General features: G+C 35.6%; 1 protein-coding gene across 3 annotated transcripts in view; it reads left to right on the forward strand.

Annotated features, from left to right (window-relative positions):
- SVEP1 (sushi, von Willebrand factor type A, EGF and pentraxin domain containing 1) overlaps positions 1-16,741 on the forward strand; it is a 2,252,988-nt gene that overhangs the window by 1,184,829 nt on the left and 1,051,418 nt on the right. For all 3 annotated transcript variants that reach the window (XM_044061036.1, XM_044061037.1, XM_044061038.1), the window contains exon 24: positions 4,427-4,628. In XM_044061036.1, the coding sequence (XP_043916971.1) occupies positions 4,427-4,628 (202 nt within the window). The remainder of the gene's footprint in view (positions 1-4,426; positions 4,629-16,741) is intronic.

Here is a 16,741-nt window from a genome sequence, read left to right on the forward strand (position 1 = left end):
TAGAGATAAGTTCAGTACAGAATTGCTTATCACTTCTTTGCTTTGTAATATATCTAAAGAAGGCCATATGATTGTTTTCTGAATTCGCTGCAACCCTAACTTCATATCCAGCCCTCCATTTCCTAATAGTAAGATTCAGGGATTTGCGTAGTAATGTTTAATGTCTCTTATTAGAAAGAAGTACAGATCTTTTATAGATGACCAGGGGAGTTTTAATTTTTATTTATTTGTTATCCTTTGTTTATTATGAAAGTCTGAATGGAAAAAATCCTTTTTTCAGTGGAGGCCGAGGGGAAAAGTTTCACATTGTATGCATATTAATAAACTAATAGCAAAAATATTAGAACAATCAGATTATATAACCTAACAGATGTTTTCCATGTAACATGCACTATATAGTATTTACAGCTTGTTAAACTCGGGCACAAGTATAGAACATCATATGTATTGCATGTAGAACTCTCTCACACATCAGTAGAACATTCAGCATTATTTTACAATGTATGTGCGTGCTCCAAAGTAATATTAGCACACAGACAGAAGGTACTGCAGATGCATTTTCTGTCCAAACAGTTAAATCCACTTAAGGCACATAACCAGACGTGGTTAATGGCATTTGTTTGATTTGACTGCACTTGATCTAGAACTAAAACGGGGCTCTGACAATGAGGCAGTTACAAGTAAAGGCCCATTTGCTTGAGAGGTATTTGTTTAAAGGGAAGGGAAGATAAGATGATCTATTTCTGATATGTACTGGGACTTAGTTCAACAGTTTATCAACATATATTGAGTATAGACATTCACCTTTATGATTTTTAGATTTTTGAGTGAGCATTCATGTGGTGATTTATTAAAAGTAGTTATCTGGGTGTATGTGCCATTTTAATAATTTTTCTAGTGACATTGCATCTCTCTATGGTATACTGGATGTTGTAGCAATCTTAATATCAGACAGAGCCACGTCATTAGATAGCTATAGACAGTTTAGGAAGTGAAGAGCCACAGAATCATGTATTCAGTTAATGTGGTTACTTGCAAAAGTTAAATTGTTATAGAGTTTGCTGATGCTGGACTTCTACCATATGGGTTTAGTTTTAAACTACTCATTGTGTTTATATTTGGTGGGTATACACATCTCAAAATACATATATCTAAGATGGACTAAATTCAGAGGTGAAGGCAACAGCCCCAGGTATAAAATTTGCTGGTGAGATATACCATTTATGATTATTAATAAGATCTGTAAATAGTAAGTAACTGGTTTTTGAGTAGTGCCTCAATGACAAGGAGTTATTAAGAGCTACAACATGGGTTCCAGGGAGAATTTCACAGTGAGATGGCTAGCTTTGGCTAGGGAGTGGACAACAAGTGGGATGGTGTAACTAGGGGGAAAAGTTTCTGAGGACAAACTGTAGAAGATTTATCTTTTATGCACAGGCAACAATTTAGTTAAGAGTTATCTCTGAGGAGGAGTTTAATATGTCTGCATTAAGTAATCGAATGTCCTCTTTTTGGTGTTATCCATAAATGTGGCCCATATTCTCAGGCTATGCAGCTTCCAGCTGTTAAACTTTGAAGATGGAATAAATCGACTGGTGGTTAAGACTTCATATTGTATAGGCCAACACTTGAATATGAGACTGAAAAATAAGTTCTTCTATCTTCTCAAAAGTCATTACGAACAGCCAAATGTGCTGTAATCTGGACTGTGACTGTAATATGTGGTAATTAATATTACTGAAGTTTTTTGTAAATCACCCAAGTTTAATATGTTGCAAAGCTTAAAAATATACAGCAATCAGTCTTATGTAGTGATTTCAGGTTTCTTCATATTTCTGATGTGGCAAGAATAAGGTAAGCTTAGTGACGGATTAGAGAGCACATGAGATCAGATCAGGAATGCCAGTACCCCGCTTGGAGTGTTGTCTAGTATCATTGTGAAAAGGTATTTTAGTGTTTATTTTATGCAAAAGAAATTGTAATTATTTATTCCAGCATTTAAGACAGTATATTACTATGCAAATAGATATGGCCTGCAAAAGTCATAATATTATTTTGGAGAAAAAGCATCTTATGGTGACAAGAACTTTTAATTGTGTTTACCTAAAGGTATGTATGGCTAGGAATCTTACAGCCCACATGAGACTTGGCTAGTATTGCTCCTGTGTTTCTATGTTCCTTACTAAAATCATGAGATATTTCTAGATAGTCAACTGTATGAAAAGCCCTAAAGATATAACAGCCCCAAAAGTCAGAAGACGTATTCTGTCATGAGGCACAGCAAAGGCAGACTTTTGATTTTCATAATATGGTAACTGACTGATAATAGTTGGGTCAACAATGCAAATTAAACTTTACTAAAGCAAGCAAGCATACAGCCTGGCAGCCCCCCATACTGAATAAAAAAGCTAAGCTGCCAAAAACAGATTATTTTCTTTCAATAGCAGTTCCAGACTGAATTATAGAATGTAATCACAGCTAGAATTATAGTGAGGACTATGCATTATTCATTTTACTTCCTTACAGATCAACCAGTCAAGAGATTAGACCGAGAAGTTTTAACCAGTAGGAAGGAACCAAATTAGTCCTAGGGCTTGAATTAAACTTTCATGGAAATAATTAAATGCCCTGCTGACAGCAATTGCAAAAAGCATACCTGGCCACATGAAAGTGGCCAAAAGTGCTGGTTATACCACCATACTACTGGATGAGAAAATCTTGCATTTTAACACCAAAATCGATTTACAGCTGTTTCTTTGCTATTAAGTTTAACCAAGATTACCTGTGTTCAGGTAGCAGTATAGGTGCTGGAGTAGACGGGTTAGTGAGGATGGGAGTGAGTAACATTTTCCAGTTAGACCTTCTCAAGGGAAGGCAGAAGGCCTTGGTTGCCACCTGTGTAACACCTAGTGAGAGTACTAGATGTTACATTCCTAAAACATGAGCCTGTTGTGCACACACTGCCAAGCAATGCCTTGCATAGAAGCATCCTAGAGAATAGCTGTGTGTGGAGGTACATACACTTCCTTGAGGAAGGCAGCACTTGAGCAAGCATGCTGATGCTGCTGGGATTTAGAGTTCCATGGAAAAGACAAGCTGCTGTACTTCAGCCCCTAACAACCGATTCGTCAGAGGAAAAAAACGGCATATTTTGTTCTCAGGGTGGGAGCAAATGGGTTCTAGAACTCTTGCCACAGAGTGTTTGGCCCTCTCTTCAGATGGAACAAATAGGAAAACTGGCAGAATATTGAAAAGGGGTTTGGGGAAAAGGAAGAACATATATCAAAACAATTGCACTTTATTACTGGCAAAGGCAAAGGAGAGTTCTTTGGTCTGTACTATACCTGTTTTAATATAATCATTTTAAAATCAGTTGTGGTTTTAAGGAAATATGACATACACTTTTCCTCTTGTGGAATTCACAGTTTTTTACAGATGCCTTAATTCACTGAAATTTGTTTCAGAAGATTTTGTTTCAAAAGAAAATCTCATTTTTTTCCCTTTCAGTAAACCTATATTTTACTGAAATCTCTTTTGTGGTTCTGACACATTGTAAAATGAAGTCTAAGAATTCCTCTTCAGAAATATGTGCAAATGGTTATACACATTGTTGAAAGTAAAAATTATCAGGAAGCGATAAACACCACAGACAAGCACTGACAACAATTAAGAATAAAGAATGGGAAGAAAATGATTAGAGATAACTTGGATAAAATGGGCTTAATACCCAATTTCAATCGAGAAACATTACCTTTCTCTGTTTTTAGGCATATATAATAGTTTAAGTCTCCCCTTGAAATATTGAAATACCTTGTACGACTTTTCCTTAAACTGTTTCATATGTATATATATATATATATATATATATATATATATATATATATATATATATATATATATATATTGTTTCATATTCACATGGTCGACTTTTATATAGCTGAGACTATATGATTGACTTTTGAAAAGCCGACCATGGGGAACCGCTATCTCCGTACAGTGCGGAATGGGAAAATTTCCCTGTTCCGCACTGTAGTGCGATCTCGGAGTTGGTATATTAAAGTTACGGGGGGAGCCCCTCATGGGGATGCAGGGGGGCAGACCCCCTGCTAACAGTTTAAGGTAAGTGTTTTTTGTGTTATATGTGTTTATTTTACATGGTCGGCTTTTTGAAAGTCGATCATATGGTCTTGGCCATATGAAAGTCAACTTTCTGAAAAATCGACCATGTAAAGTAGACCCATATATATATATATATATATATATATATATATATATATATATATATATATATGTGTGTGTGTGATTCAGATTATAGACTAATGAAAGTTTCTGCTTACATCATTCCTGGTTAGACACTTCTGAAAATAAGTCTTGCCATTTTCTTTTCTTTATATCAAATTCTTTTTTTCTTACTATTTGTTTTTAGGCTCTCATTGTGAAACAGAGATAAATGAGTGTGAGTCAAGCCCTTGCCTAAATGGTGGAGTGTGTCTCAATCTGATAGATGCCTACCAATGTACCTGCATTCCTGGTTTCGCTGGTGACAGATGTGAAGAAAACATTAACGAATGTTTGAACAATCAGTGTCGTAACGGGGCCTCATGCATTGATGAGGTTAATACGTTCAGGTAATACATATGAATATCTTCATTAAAAGCTCATATTTCCTAGTAACTGAATAGGTTAAAGGTTATTATATTCTTATTCATTGAAGACACCCTTCAGAAAACAGTTTCATTTGGAGGGTGAGTGACTGATACCATGGATGCAAGTAACAGTAATGCGATTCCTACATGTGTTTGCTGTGTTTACTGTCTCTAATAGCTGAAGAGCTCATTGCTGTTATAGAAATTCAGTGTACAATCAGTTCTCCTTCTGGTCATGTCTGGTTTAATAAGGTGGTTCATGAGTTTTTATTCTGATGAAACATTTTTATGCAAAAAGTAATTTTGATCTCTGTGGTTTTCCTGTTTTTTTTTTTTTTTTTTTTTTTTTTTTTTTTTTTAATGTTGGTTCATTTGTCTTGCAAGAATGATAACTCCTCCAAAAGGAGACATTCAAGGGCTGTAGGCACAATCCACTAATAGGAGACCCTGGTGCAGACCCAGAGCACTCTAGCTTTGAAACACTTTAGGAATGCCTGAGCGTATGCTGGAATTTGTGCCTGAGGAAAAGTTTGGTCTTACTTGAATAGTCTGCTGGTACTAAAAAGACTGCAGTGGTGGTGCTGCGGTAGCGTTGTCGCCTCACAGTACGACGTTGTCCTGTTCGATTCTCAGCTAGAGCGTCTTCTGTGTGGAGACATGCTTGAATGGGCGTAGCTTCGTTGAAAGTTGTGCGTCAGAGCTGGCAACTCGGCACGTAAAAATCTACTGCCAATCATTAGTGGACCAGAGTTCCACTGTGGCGACCCCTAACCGGGAAAAGCCAAAAGACACAACAACTGCAGTCATTAAAAGCAGAAAAAAGCGACTGAGTGCTAAAATTTAATAACATGCAAAAATGTCACCAAAAAGGCATATATGAATGTTCCCATTTACTGAATCTGTTGCCTGTAGTGTGAAAAAGAAGAGTAGTTGTATACTGTTTGGTCTCAGAATATTCACAGGTAAAGATGCATGTATGAGCATTTCCTGAAAGTGGATAATTTCAGTACCATTCCATAGTTTCTTTATATTTCTATCCCACTATGTAGTTGTATGAACAGCGTTATTCTCAAACTTATTTGCATTCCTGCCTGTCTACAGGCAATGCAAAAAGACAGTTATTACAAATTCCTTCAATATCAGTAGGGATGCTAAGCTTACAAATTGATTACTTTTATACCCTTCAGTATGTTTACACACATAAACACATCTCATACATGCACATATATGCACATATGTGTATATATAGAAAAAACACATTGTCAAACAGAAAATGGTCGATCATCTGCAAATTGAGAAACAAAGGAAACATAGTTTAAACATGTTTTTTTGTAGAGAGCTCCGTTACCATCCAGCTAATTATATATACCGTTTACAAAATCACAGTACAATCAGGGTAAAAAGGGTAAAGTCCCTGATCTCCCCTGTACCTCGGTCTTGCACAGAAAAAAAGCTTGAAAATGTGATCATTTGCCATTCAATTATATGCACCTTGTTTTTTTTCTCTTCAGTAAGTGAAACTGTAGTGGAACCATATACAGTGGATATAAAAAGTGTACACACCCCTGATAAAATGCCAGGTGTTTGTGATATAAAAAAATGAGACCACAAGAAATCATTTCAAAACTTTTCCTACCTTTAATGTGACCTGTACAATTCAATTGAAAAGCAAACAAATCTGTTAGGGGAAAAATATAAAAAACGTACAATAAGTTGTTGCTTAAGTGTGCACACCCTTAAAGTAATACTTTGTTGAAGAACCTTTTGCTTTAATTACAGCATTTAATTACTGAAAATTAACACAAGATGATGTAGTAGTAAAATCACAATGCAAATAAAAAACAGTTTCTTCATAGATTTAAGTTATTTGGATTTTCCATAATGCATTGCAGGTGTGTGTAAATCAGCCCCTACCCTAATATCATTTTATGGGTGCTGTTATTTAAAACACTTGAATGAACTAAAAAAAAGTACATTATAACCTTTATTTTTTTACAAAATCAATTGTAACTATATAACGATGAGTACAAAAAGAAAATAAATTAATAGTAAAGCAAAGGCACTTGCAAACATGACTAATACACTTAAATATAATGAAACACCCAAATGTAAATGCACATAACACTGACAGAAAATAGTCAAGAAAAAGTCCTTAACAGTGTAATGCACACGCTCTGGGAAAATAGTCTCAGATTATGTAACTTTAAAACATTTTTTTGAAGGGGGTAAGACCCCTTGCACCCACCATGTGCACTCTAACATCCCTTGCTACTTTAAGTATTCTAACTTCAATATCGCACAATACTGGGAGGAGGTGATACTCCCCAGCCATGGTATTGCAACAGTATTTCCCAACTGCTGATTATCTGTTTTGTTAGCCAAAGTGTATTAACAAAACAGATGGTTTGTTTAATGACAGTCAACTAAATTAATGACTGCCATACATAGATGTGCATAAAAAGAAACACTCAAATGACAAAGTGCATAATGTTAACACAAAATAATTGAAACTTTAAAACAATCTTTTTTGCAGGTAACCAACTCACACCATACCTATAAACCTGCAAAGTCCTTCCCTTCACCAACATAGAATTTATACAAGCTGAAGCACTATGATAGCTGTTATCAAACTCATAGACTATATTCTGCTCAACATAGAAAAAAGAACCATAACAGAGTCCATATTTATTAACTTAGGCCTTTGATAGTCTAATTTCTAATAAACTTCCTCCTATATATTGGTATCAGCACTCAGGCAGGCTAGTGATTCAAAAACTTTCTTAATTACTAATCCTTTAGTGCACACCATTGTCTCTCTTCCTCATGCTCCCACCTTCATAAAGTCATTCCACAAGGATCCATCCTTTCTCCATCTTATTGTCCCTCAACATCAATAGCTTATCTTTAGATGTCCACAACCCCCATCAACCCTTATTTATGTTGATGTGATGATAATTTACATATCAGATCCTTCACTCTACCAAATCTCAAAACTCTTATAGTTAGAACTTGCAAACCTTAGTCTTTTGCTTGAGGACCACAAACTTGCTTGAAACCTCACCAAAACAAAAGTCATGAAATTTGGAACTCCTCACAAACTCAACAAACTACTCTCAACTGGAGCATTACTATACTCAACAAAGTCACAAAATAAAAGACATGTCGTACAAATACCTATGGATGTGTTTAAAACCACACCCTAAACTTGCAGCACATAACTCTCAGCCTCTTAGTCCAAGAAATATGGACAAAGGCAAAAATAATTGGAGGACAAAGGCCCCAAAATAGGGACAACGTTTAAATATTGCTGTTATAAGCTTAGAAAATTGCTAAAAAATAACAGGTTTTGTATTAGTATGCATCTTCTAAAGGATCTGAAATCTGAAACTCAAATGTCTGCCATTATTTAGTGACTTCAATCCTTATTTTTTTTTCCAGAAAAACACATTTTTTGAGCAACAGACCAAAATTATGAGGCAAAAATCTGGACAGTTGAGAGGTATATTGCAGCACCACATCAAAGTTAAACAAACTATTATTTTAGACAAGGAAAATTTCTCATTTTCTAAGTACACAGACATTCCATAGTTAAAGGGGTTCTTCTCCCACCAACAGATCACTCCCCTACTTAATAGACTCCTTCTCTAAAAAGAACTGCATCTTCTTAACCCTCTTTCTCAGATGGTTCACTGTTACATCCTACATAAAGCTAAATGGCCTCACATCTTACAAAGAATCACTCTGCTCCTTTGGTCCATATTATTTAAACTCATGAACATTAAAACCTTCACCTTCCTCACCAGCAGTCTCAGAGTAAGAGATCCACCATATAGTCTTAGATGGCATTCCACCTTCATCCCCAATATCCTTGTACCGAATACAAATGTAAAATATACAGAGCATGTATTCTCCATCCTGGGACTCATACTATGGGAACAAATCCACAAACAAATAAAAGACAACCTCCCCTACCACACTTTTAGGGAAGGAACTAAAAAACCTTCCTCTTTAAGCAAGCCAAATGTAAATACCCATACAAAGATAACATCACTTTACCCCAAAGACCCCCTCCAACTTACACTGTCCACATAGACATATCCCATGGGAATATGCACTGTTACTTTATACTATAATTATACCAAAATACTATCAGATAAATTTCTTATCTGACATGTTACTCTTGTAAATAGTATACAGTTTCCCTTGTAAATATTGTGCAATACTTAACTGTAACTTACTGTTGGGGATATATGTGTTCACTACTTCATGTTCTTCTGTAGCATATGTATATGTCTCTTCTTATATATCCAAAAAAAGACACAAACTCTATAAAATAAAGAGAGCTAGGCTATATGAACATTTACTGAACCTGAGCTACTTTATTACAATAATGTGAGTCTCTTCTTGTTGACCACACACATTGCATTTTGCATAAATCTACAACAGTGCTAAACCCAAAACTGGTCTGTATAGATAAATGTTCTACCCTGAGTAACTAATTAAGACAGAAAGAAAGAAAAAAAAGAAAGAAAAAATAGAGTTCAGCTCAAATACAACATTTTTTGATATTCACATGTAATATTCCTGACACATATGGTTCTGTCAAGTTCAGTTCATTTCAAATGCAATGCTCCTGCTAGCCAGAAACAATCAAGCATTTCTTTCAAAGGCCACAAACAAAGAGTTACGTCTAAGAAACTTCTCTTTATACTTTCATACAGGCAGGAATATATACAAGTGGCTTCATTTCCGTATGGTAAAACCTCCTCCCTTTTATAAGAACACCCTCTGTCTCTGTGTTCTTTTCTTTTTGATTCATGTAATTACTCCAGAGTCTTCCCTTGTACTGATACCCTCTTCAGAACCAAAAGCAAGGAATCTGCTGAATAACAAGGTAGTGGACTTTAGCTAACCCTATATGCAGCTTGTCCATCATAAAGGGACAGTGCCCACCATCCACTACTATATATATATATATATATATATATATATATATATATATATATATATATATATATATATATATATATATATATATGGGTAGGCTTAAAATGGCCCACAGGAGCAGATAGCCTAGTACTGGCCTGGAAACCTAGAAACCCATATATATATATATATATATATATATATATATATATATATATATATATGTGTGTAGTTAAAATATTCTAAAGAGCATAATATTAACAACAAAAATATCTAAAGTCAAAAATATCTCAAGGCATGAAATGTTGTGACACCATATATTTGTTAGATGTGTTATATCGGATGTTCTTTGAAATGTCAAGTTACACAAATCTCAAATGGGTGAACATTTGCCTCGAAAGATTGAAATCCAAAACACTGAAAAAGGAAAACACTTATGTTTTTTGCAGGTGGCAAGCCTCCCTGCACCACCCATGTTGGGGGCTGTGCCACTACACCCCCTGTTAATTATATATATCAACTCCAAGATCACTCTATAGTTGCGGAAAGGGCAAATTCCCCAATTCCCACTGTTCACAATCTTGTATGAACTTCACACCAGCAGAAATGACCAAATGAGTTTTGATTACTTCTACTTCTACCAGTATAGAAAACATTTTACATTATGAACATTCAATTATGTGGAGTGTTTCCATTATGTAATATTATATTGTATCTAAATGTCAATAAAACACATAAACAAGCGATCCTAGTTGAGATATCAATAAAAAATATATCGACAGCAAAAAATATCTAAACATAAAATACTGGTCAAAATTAAAGTTGTACCAGGGAAGGGCTTAAGCCCTTTCCCCACTGTTTTGCAACTTTGGAGTTGGTATATATAATTAGCAGGGGGGTTCCTCCCCATGGCAAAACATTAATTTTGGATGTGGATAGATTTTGTCAATATTCTGTGTTTAGATATTTATTGCTGTCAATATTTCTGTCTGTTTTGCAATCACTCCTAATTGTTCCATACACAAATTGTTATTCTGTTTTATATCTCTGAACTATAGGTACTCTCTGCAGTGAATTTATCAACTGTTATTCTGTTTTATATCTCTGAACTATAGTTACTCTCTGCAGTGAATTTATCAGTGGCACAGCTTTTGGTTGAAATTTTATACAATATTTTGTCTTTAAACAACCTAGATCCTCAAACAAATTTGAATAGCTTTGTATCATCCATATTTTCAGTCTTTGCATATTTTACTTTTGCATCTGCATAGAATCGATGCTGATAAAAATAATATACTTTCTCTTGTTTCTCATATATAGATTGAAATTCTGCATTTTATTCAATTATGCCTTTTTGCATAATTTAAATAAGTTTTCTATTGTTTTCAGCATAACATTGCCCTCACTCACATACAGCCTGCACAAATATTGTGTCTTTCAGGGTTTACATGTGAGTTATACCGGCTATTGCTGCTTATACGTTCTTAGATTCATAGTTTCATAGGTTCATAGATAAGGACTAGTCTCCTTGTGATCCATTTTAAGCCTAGCCAGTTTCACTTTTTGTGCTTGAAATAACCTATCGCATTTAGTTATAGACTGTCTTTGCCCATCCCTTGGTTGATAATTATGTATTACCCCAATGTAAATAGCTGGGATCATACCATAAATAATTTGTGGGGACCCATGCATGACATAAAGCATTTAGGAGCTGCTTCTGTCCATTACAGGAGGCAATCCTGGGGTAAATGTTCTGTTGTCCATCCATAGCTCTAAGTTGCCCTTGAATATGAACAGGGATGAACTGTGTTTATTGTGGATGTGGAGTCTGTTCCACAGCAGCGATATCCTGATAGATATACCTGTCCCTCCTATCCATTTTGTTGATTTTGCAGAATAGGTTTAGATCCCTAGTCTACTCTAATCATTGGAGTCTGCTCACAGTGATTTTTATTTGCATTTTTATGTGTATTTTCTATCTGTATTGCTTGAATTCTCTTGATAATAGCTAGACACACAGCTGGTTTCCTTTAATGCAGCTTGCAGAGTCATTATTAAAAAAACTCTCTGTATACATTTTTATAAACACTCTTTAGACTGATATGACCCCCGGTCTTCAGTTTTGTTCTGATTACGACACATGCATACATTTTACTTGTATTTTAAAGCCAAACTTCTAAACAGTCAAACAGCTGTAGTGTCAAACAAACATAACAGATTTGACACTATTCTCAGAAACATTTTCAGACCTTTGGTTACACTTTTTTGCTTTGTGACTCCTGTTTCTGACTTTGTCTTGCATCTCAATCTTTGCGCTGATATCAGTCTGTAGAATAGCAATGTTCTGTCTTTGCTTAATTTTCTAGTGTAGCATATTTTCACATAATGACACAAAGTATCACACATCCTACAAACTTTATTCTTGGCTTTATACTGCCTGTTTTCTTTCCTGCAGCACAATGAATTGGAATCATTTGCCAGTATGTTTCAGGAAGTCACAAATATTAACATTTTTCAAAATGGAATAATATTTTAGGTATATGATCCCATGACACTGGAGTGTATTTTAGGCGATGGTCTGTGGGCATGAAGGCAGGGTTCTACACATCTATGAATATACTTATGAATACATTGGATATAAATCCTCACTGTTCAGTTGTTGCTACTTACCATCTTGTTGAATGTAAGTTTTTAATATGCAAGAATTTTTTTTTGCAAAAAGCTCTCATTTATTAACTTAATTGATAGTTTAGCAACATCAATAAACTCTGGGGTGTGCCAACCCTATATATTCCAGACTTCACTGAGGTAACCTTATGTTTCCTTTTTAAATGTAAAAAGTGCAGGACAGTGCCAGAACATATAAAACCAGCCACCCACCTCCTAAATGCCACAACTCTGACATAGAGATGACACATTTGGGAATATCTTGGCCAAGTGGGTCAGTATATAAAATAACTTGGCACTGCCATCCAAAATATTTGTACTTTCTTGACTTTGCCACATACCTGGGTAAAATCAATATCTTTTCTCACATATCTTTGACAATTGGGAAGGTAATTTTTCTTTCCCATAATTTTCTAAATGTGTCTATAGACTGGCAACATTTCAAATTAAATAGGTTATAAGCTTTACTTGTCTGTCCCTTAAACACCTGTGTTGCATCACTGTTTTTAGTATAGTCCATGAGATTAAGGAAGGATACCAATCCCTCTGTCCCACCATAATAACCAATCTATGTGTCTCCCCTGTCAAGTAACTATATAAGCCCCTTCCATGTTCTTCTGTTCAAACTGTCCTGAGAAGCTTTCCCATTCTAGGTACCCCTTGTCCCTAGAGATATGTCCAGTATTTCAGCTGGTGACACATCCTAAATGTACACTTGTATTCTCTGGATAAGGAAGCAAAGGAAGAGGTTTTTAATAGGAAGGAATTCAGTCTTCCATTGGTCCAGATTGTGTTTATCCACAATTTGAATAATCACCCAGATAATTTCTGTCAATAGCTTGGAGAGCAGATTATTTATTACTGACTAATCCACATATAGGTACTCATTGAAGCCTGTATAGCCACTGACATCATTATCCAATCGAATGATGAGTGAAATGCTCATTAAATGCAACTACATAAGTCATACAATAACAAAGTCCACAACACCTAGACATACCAGAGAAAGTATAAACAGAGAACATCAGCAGAAATTTTGTTTATCACTACCCCATATAACATTCAAAATCTGTGCCTTTAATCTTCTTAGGAAGTCACTTGTTAAGGAAAGCAGAATACTTAAGCTTGGGATAATATTAAGGGAAGATTAAGCCAATTAACAACTCAGATCCTTTGCTTCATGTCTGTATAAAGACTTCATCGTTGTTTTAAGAGCTGAGTAATATTGAAACTCAGTTTTTGTGTACATTGAATTTCTTCCCTGACCAACCAATCAAATAGATTAATATTATACATAACCAAGGAATGTCTTTCTCTGAATTTAGAAGGTACACTGAGATGAAATCAGTGTATAACTCTATCTTGTGACAGAAGCCTGAGTATTGAAGTCCAGCAATTGTATCTGACCTCAGCCTTGATGCCAGGTGTTTAAAATATAGTGCAATAGTAAGGCAGACACAGGTAATCCACATTCTATTTGTCAGCAGAAAAGAAGAAGAGGCTGTGGTTCCTAATTTAATTCTACCATCGAACCCCTATATATTTTCCATAAGACCTCTAGAAAAGGACCGAGAAATGAATGGTTACACTAAGAAAAGGTATCCCCAATTAACCCAATCAAATGCCTTCTTGGCATCAAGACTGGGCAATACCAAAAGGACCTTAGTCCTATCTGTGTATTGAGTCAACAAAGTAGTTTTTAGTAAACTATTACTGGTGGTACATCTGCTATTCTGGCCATCATAACAGCCATGAATAACATGATTAAGTACAGATATAAGCTTATATAAGGCTTATATGAGGCTGTCTGAGTAGGATCCTTGTTCACTGTTAGTATTAAAGAGATGACTGCTTGCCTCAATGATACAGGGGATTTCCACCACTAAGAATACTATTAGCCAATTTGGTAAAAGCTAGGGTAAATTTATGCATACCATGTTTATAAAGCTTTATAGTGAAGCTGTTGAGTTTTGGGTATTTACCTGCTGTTAGCTTGGTCATTGCCAGATTAACCTGAGATCAATCTTTTCCTCTCATATAAGGGCCAGTAAGTCATTCCTGTGCTTTTCAGTGAGTGAAGGTACCATCACTAATTTAGGAAAACATCTGATGCTCACTTGAGTAACCAAGCTAGATGGGTTTGCTTTGTATAACACATTGTTTTAGTGTTTCACTAATAGAGGTGAAAATCTCACTATTATTATTATTATTACTATTATTATTATTATTACTATTATTATTATTATTGAACTGCGGTGGTGGTGCTGCAGTAGCGTTGTCGCCTCACAGTAAGACGTTGTCCTGTTTGATTCTCAGCTAAAGTGTCTTCTGTGTAGAGACATGAGTGAATGGGCATACCTTCATTGAAGGTTGTGCGTCAGAGCTGGCAACTCGGTACGTAAAAATCTACTGCCAATCATTAGCAGACCAGAGTTCTGCTGTGGCGACCGATAACCGGGAAAAGTCGAAAGACACAACAACAACTATTATTATTATTATTACTATTACCATGCAATGCTATCTTAGTATTGAATATTTCTGCCACCTGACTTGGGAATCATAGTGCCCTTAGAGAGTTGCTGAATGAAGCTTAATTTCAAATATGACTTAGTTTACTTTAGTTTACTTTACTTTGCAATCAAGCAAAACCTTAATTTTAGTTTTTACCATCTATATTACTTCTGAGTTACTGGTCCTATATTCCAGGACTCCACATCTTTGCTCCATGAGAAGGACATTCTGTAGTGAGATAAGCTATAGCGAGTTCTGGATTTGGACCACTCCATTCATACATCTCAACCTCTTAACACAAGAAATCTGGACAAAGCCTAAAATAATGGGGGGACAAAGGCCCAAAACTAGGGACAGATTTTAAATATTGTGCTTATAAACTTAGAAAGCTGCTAGAATAACAACATTTGTGTTAACATGCATTTTCTGAAGTAAATAAAGTCTGAAACTCAAATATATACCATTATTTGTTCATTATTTAATGACTTCAAGTCCTCTGTGATTTGTCAGAAAACCATAGATTTTATGAGGAACAGACCAAATATTTGAGGCAAACATCTGGACATTCTGTAAATTTCTGTACAGCTGAGAGGCATGACTCCATTACTTGCTTACAAACAGTCTCTAAAGGATATTTCTGGTCAGTGAGAATGCTCCCTGTTCTTTCGGGTTTTTTCCAATGCCTGAGCCATTCTTTATATTTAATGTTAAAATCTCAGCCCCTGCAATAGGATAGGAGTGTTTTCTAAAGCCTTTCTGCATGCTCCCATCTCCATGAAAATTCCAGCACTAATCAGGCATGATCACAGATGCTTACAGGCTGATAAGACATTTTCATAACTGAAGACGCATGCTGTCTTGTGATAAAACATTATCAATCCTGGACTATAACAAAAACATATATGAGAAGCAGATATAGAGGGAGGTTGGAAGCTTCGACCAATGATAGAGATATACAGTTCCTATGTAATAATCAAACTATTTCAGGGCTTTAAAAAAAAGGGTGTATTAAAACCCCCCAGGGCCCTAAATTTGCTCTGATAATGGTACAAACAGTATATTGGTCCACCCCTTCCCCACCCCATATTACAAGCGTCTCTTGAAATTTCACCCAAGTCCTATCTGGTAAAATCTCTAACAGAAGTACCTGGAGATATAACTACTTCTTTCAACCATTCAGCTATCATAAAAAAATATGACATTCCTCTTTGGAGGAATGTGCAATCTTTCAATTACAACACAAAAAGGAAAAATTATTAGCATAATTATTAGGAGGAGGAACATTCCCTCTATAAAGAGAAATAGTGTAAAAGACACACAACTCCACCAAGCAATAGCATGCAGAAAGGCTATAAATAGTCCTGCATATCTATATTACTCCACATGCATAATCAATCACTGACAGTCATATTCATGCTGCCACCAGCTCAGTAAAATCACTCCAAAAATCCACAGTTTATCAATTATTCAAGCTGTGCTAAAGTCTTAGTGGCAATGTTACTTAACACATCACTTTTTAACTCTCCCCATCTTTGATATAACTGTTCAACATTCATCTTCATGCATCCATTACTGTGGCCAATATTCTTCTTGAATTTGTTGCAGGTGCCTCCTTCTGCTTTTGAAACCCAGATGACTTTAATATAAAGGGAAAAGTTCCAATGACTTCTGTCCATCATGCACAGAATCTGACAGGGATGGGGTAATCAGGTTTAACCTTGCTTGAGCACTCTTCACTAATGATGAAGTTTTCAGCTTTGACATAGCTTCTTCTGAAGAGACAAAAGTGCAGGATCCACTAGGGAGACAAACACTTTCAGGGTAGTAAGGTATAATAACTCACATCTCCATTCATCCAATGTGTAAATTGCAAGCGCCTTGCCTAAAAGCTGCTTGCCAAGTATGAGTCTCATAGGAGGAGTCATTATCTGCCAATAACTTTCTATTGTTTACTGTGCAAATCTTGCCTGGCATCCAGAAAACAGAAAGCT

Source organism: Protopterus annectens, chromosome 2.part0, assembly GCF_019279795.1.
Source record: "Protopterus annectens isolate FY-2018-M chromosome 2.part0, PAN1.0, whole genome shotgun sequence".
Classification (NCBI taxonomy): domain Eukaryota; kingdom Metazoa; phylum Chordata; order Ceratodontiformes; family Protopteridae; genus Protopterus; species Protopterus annectens.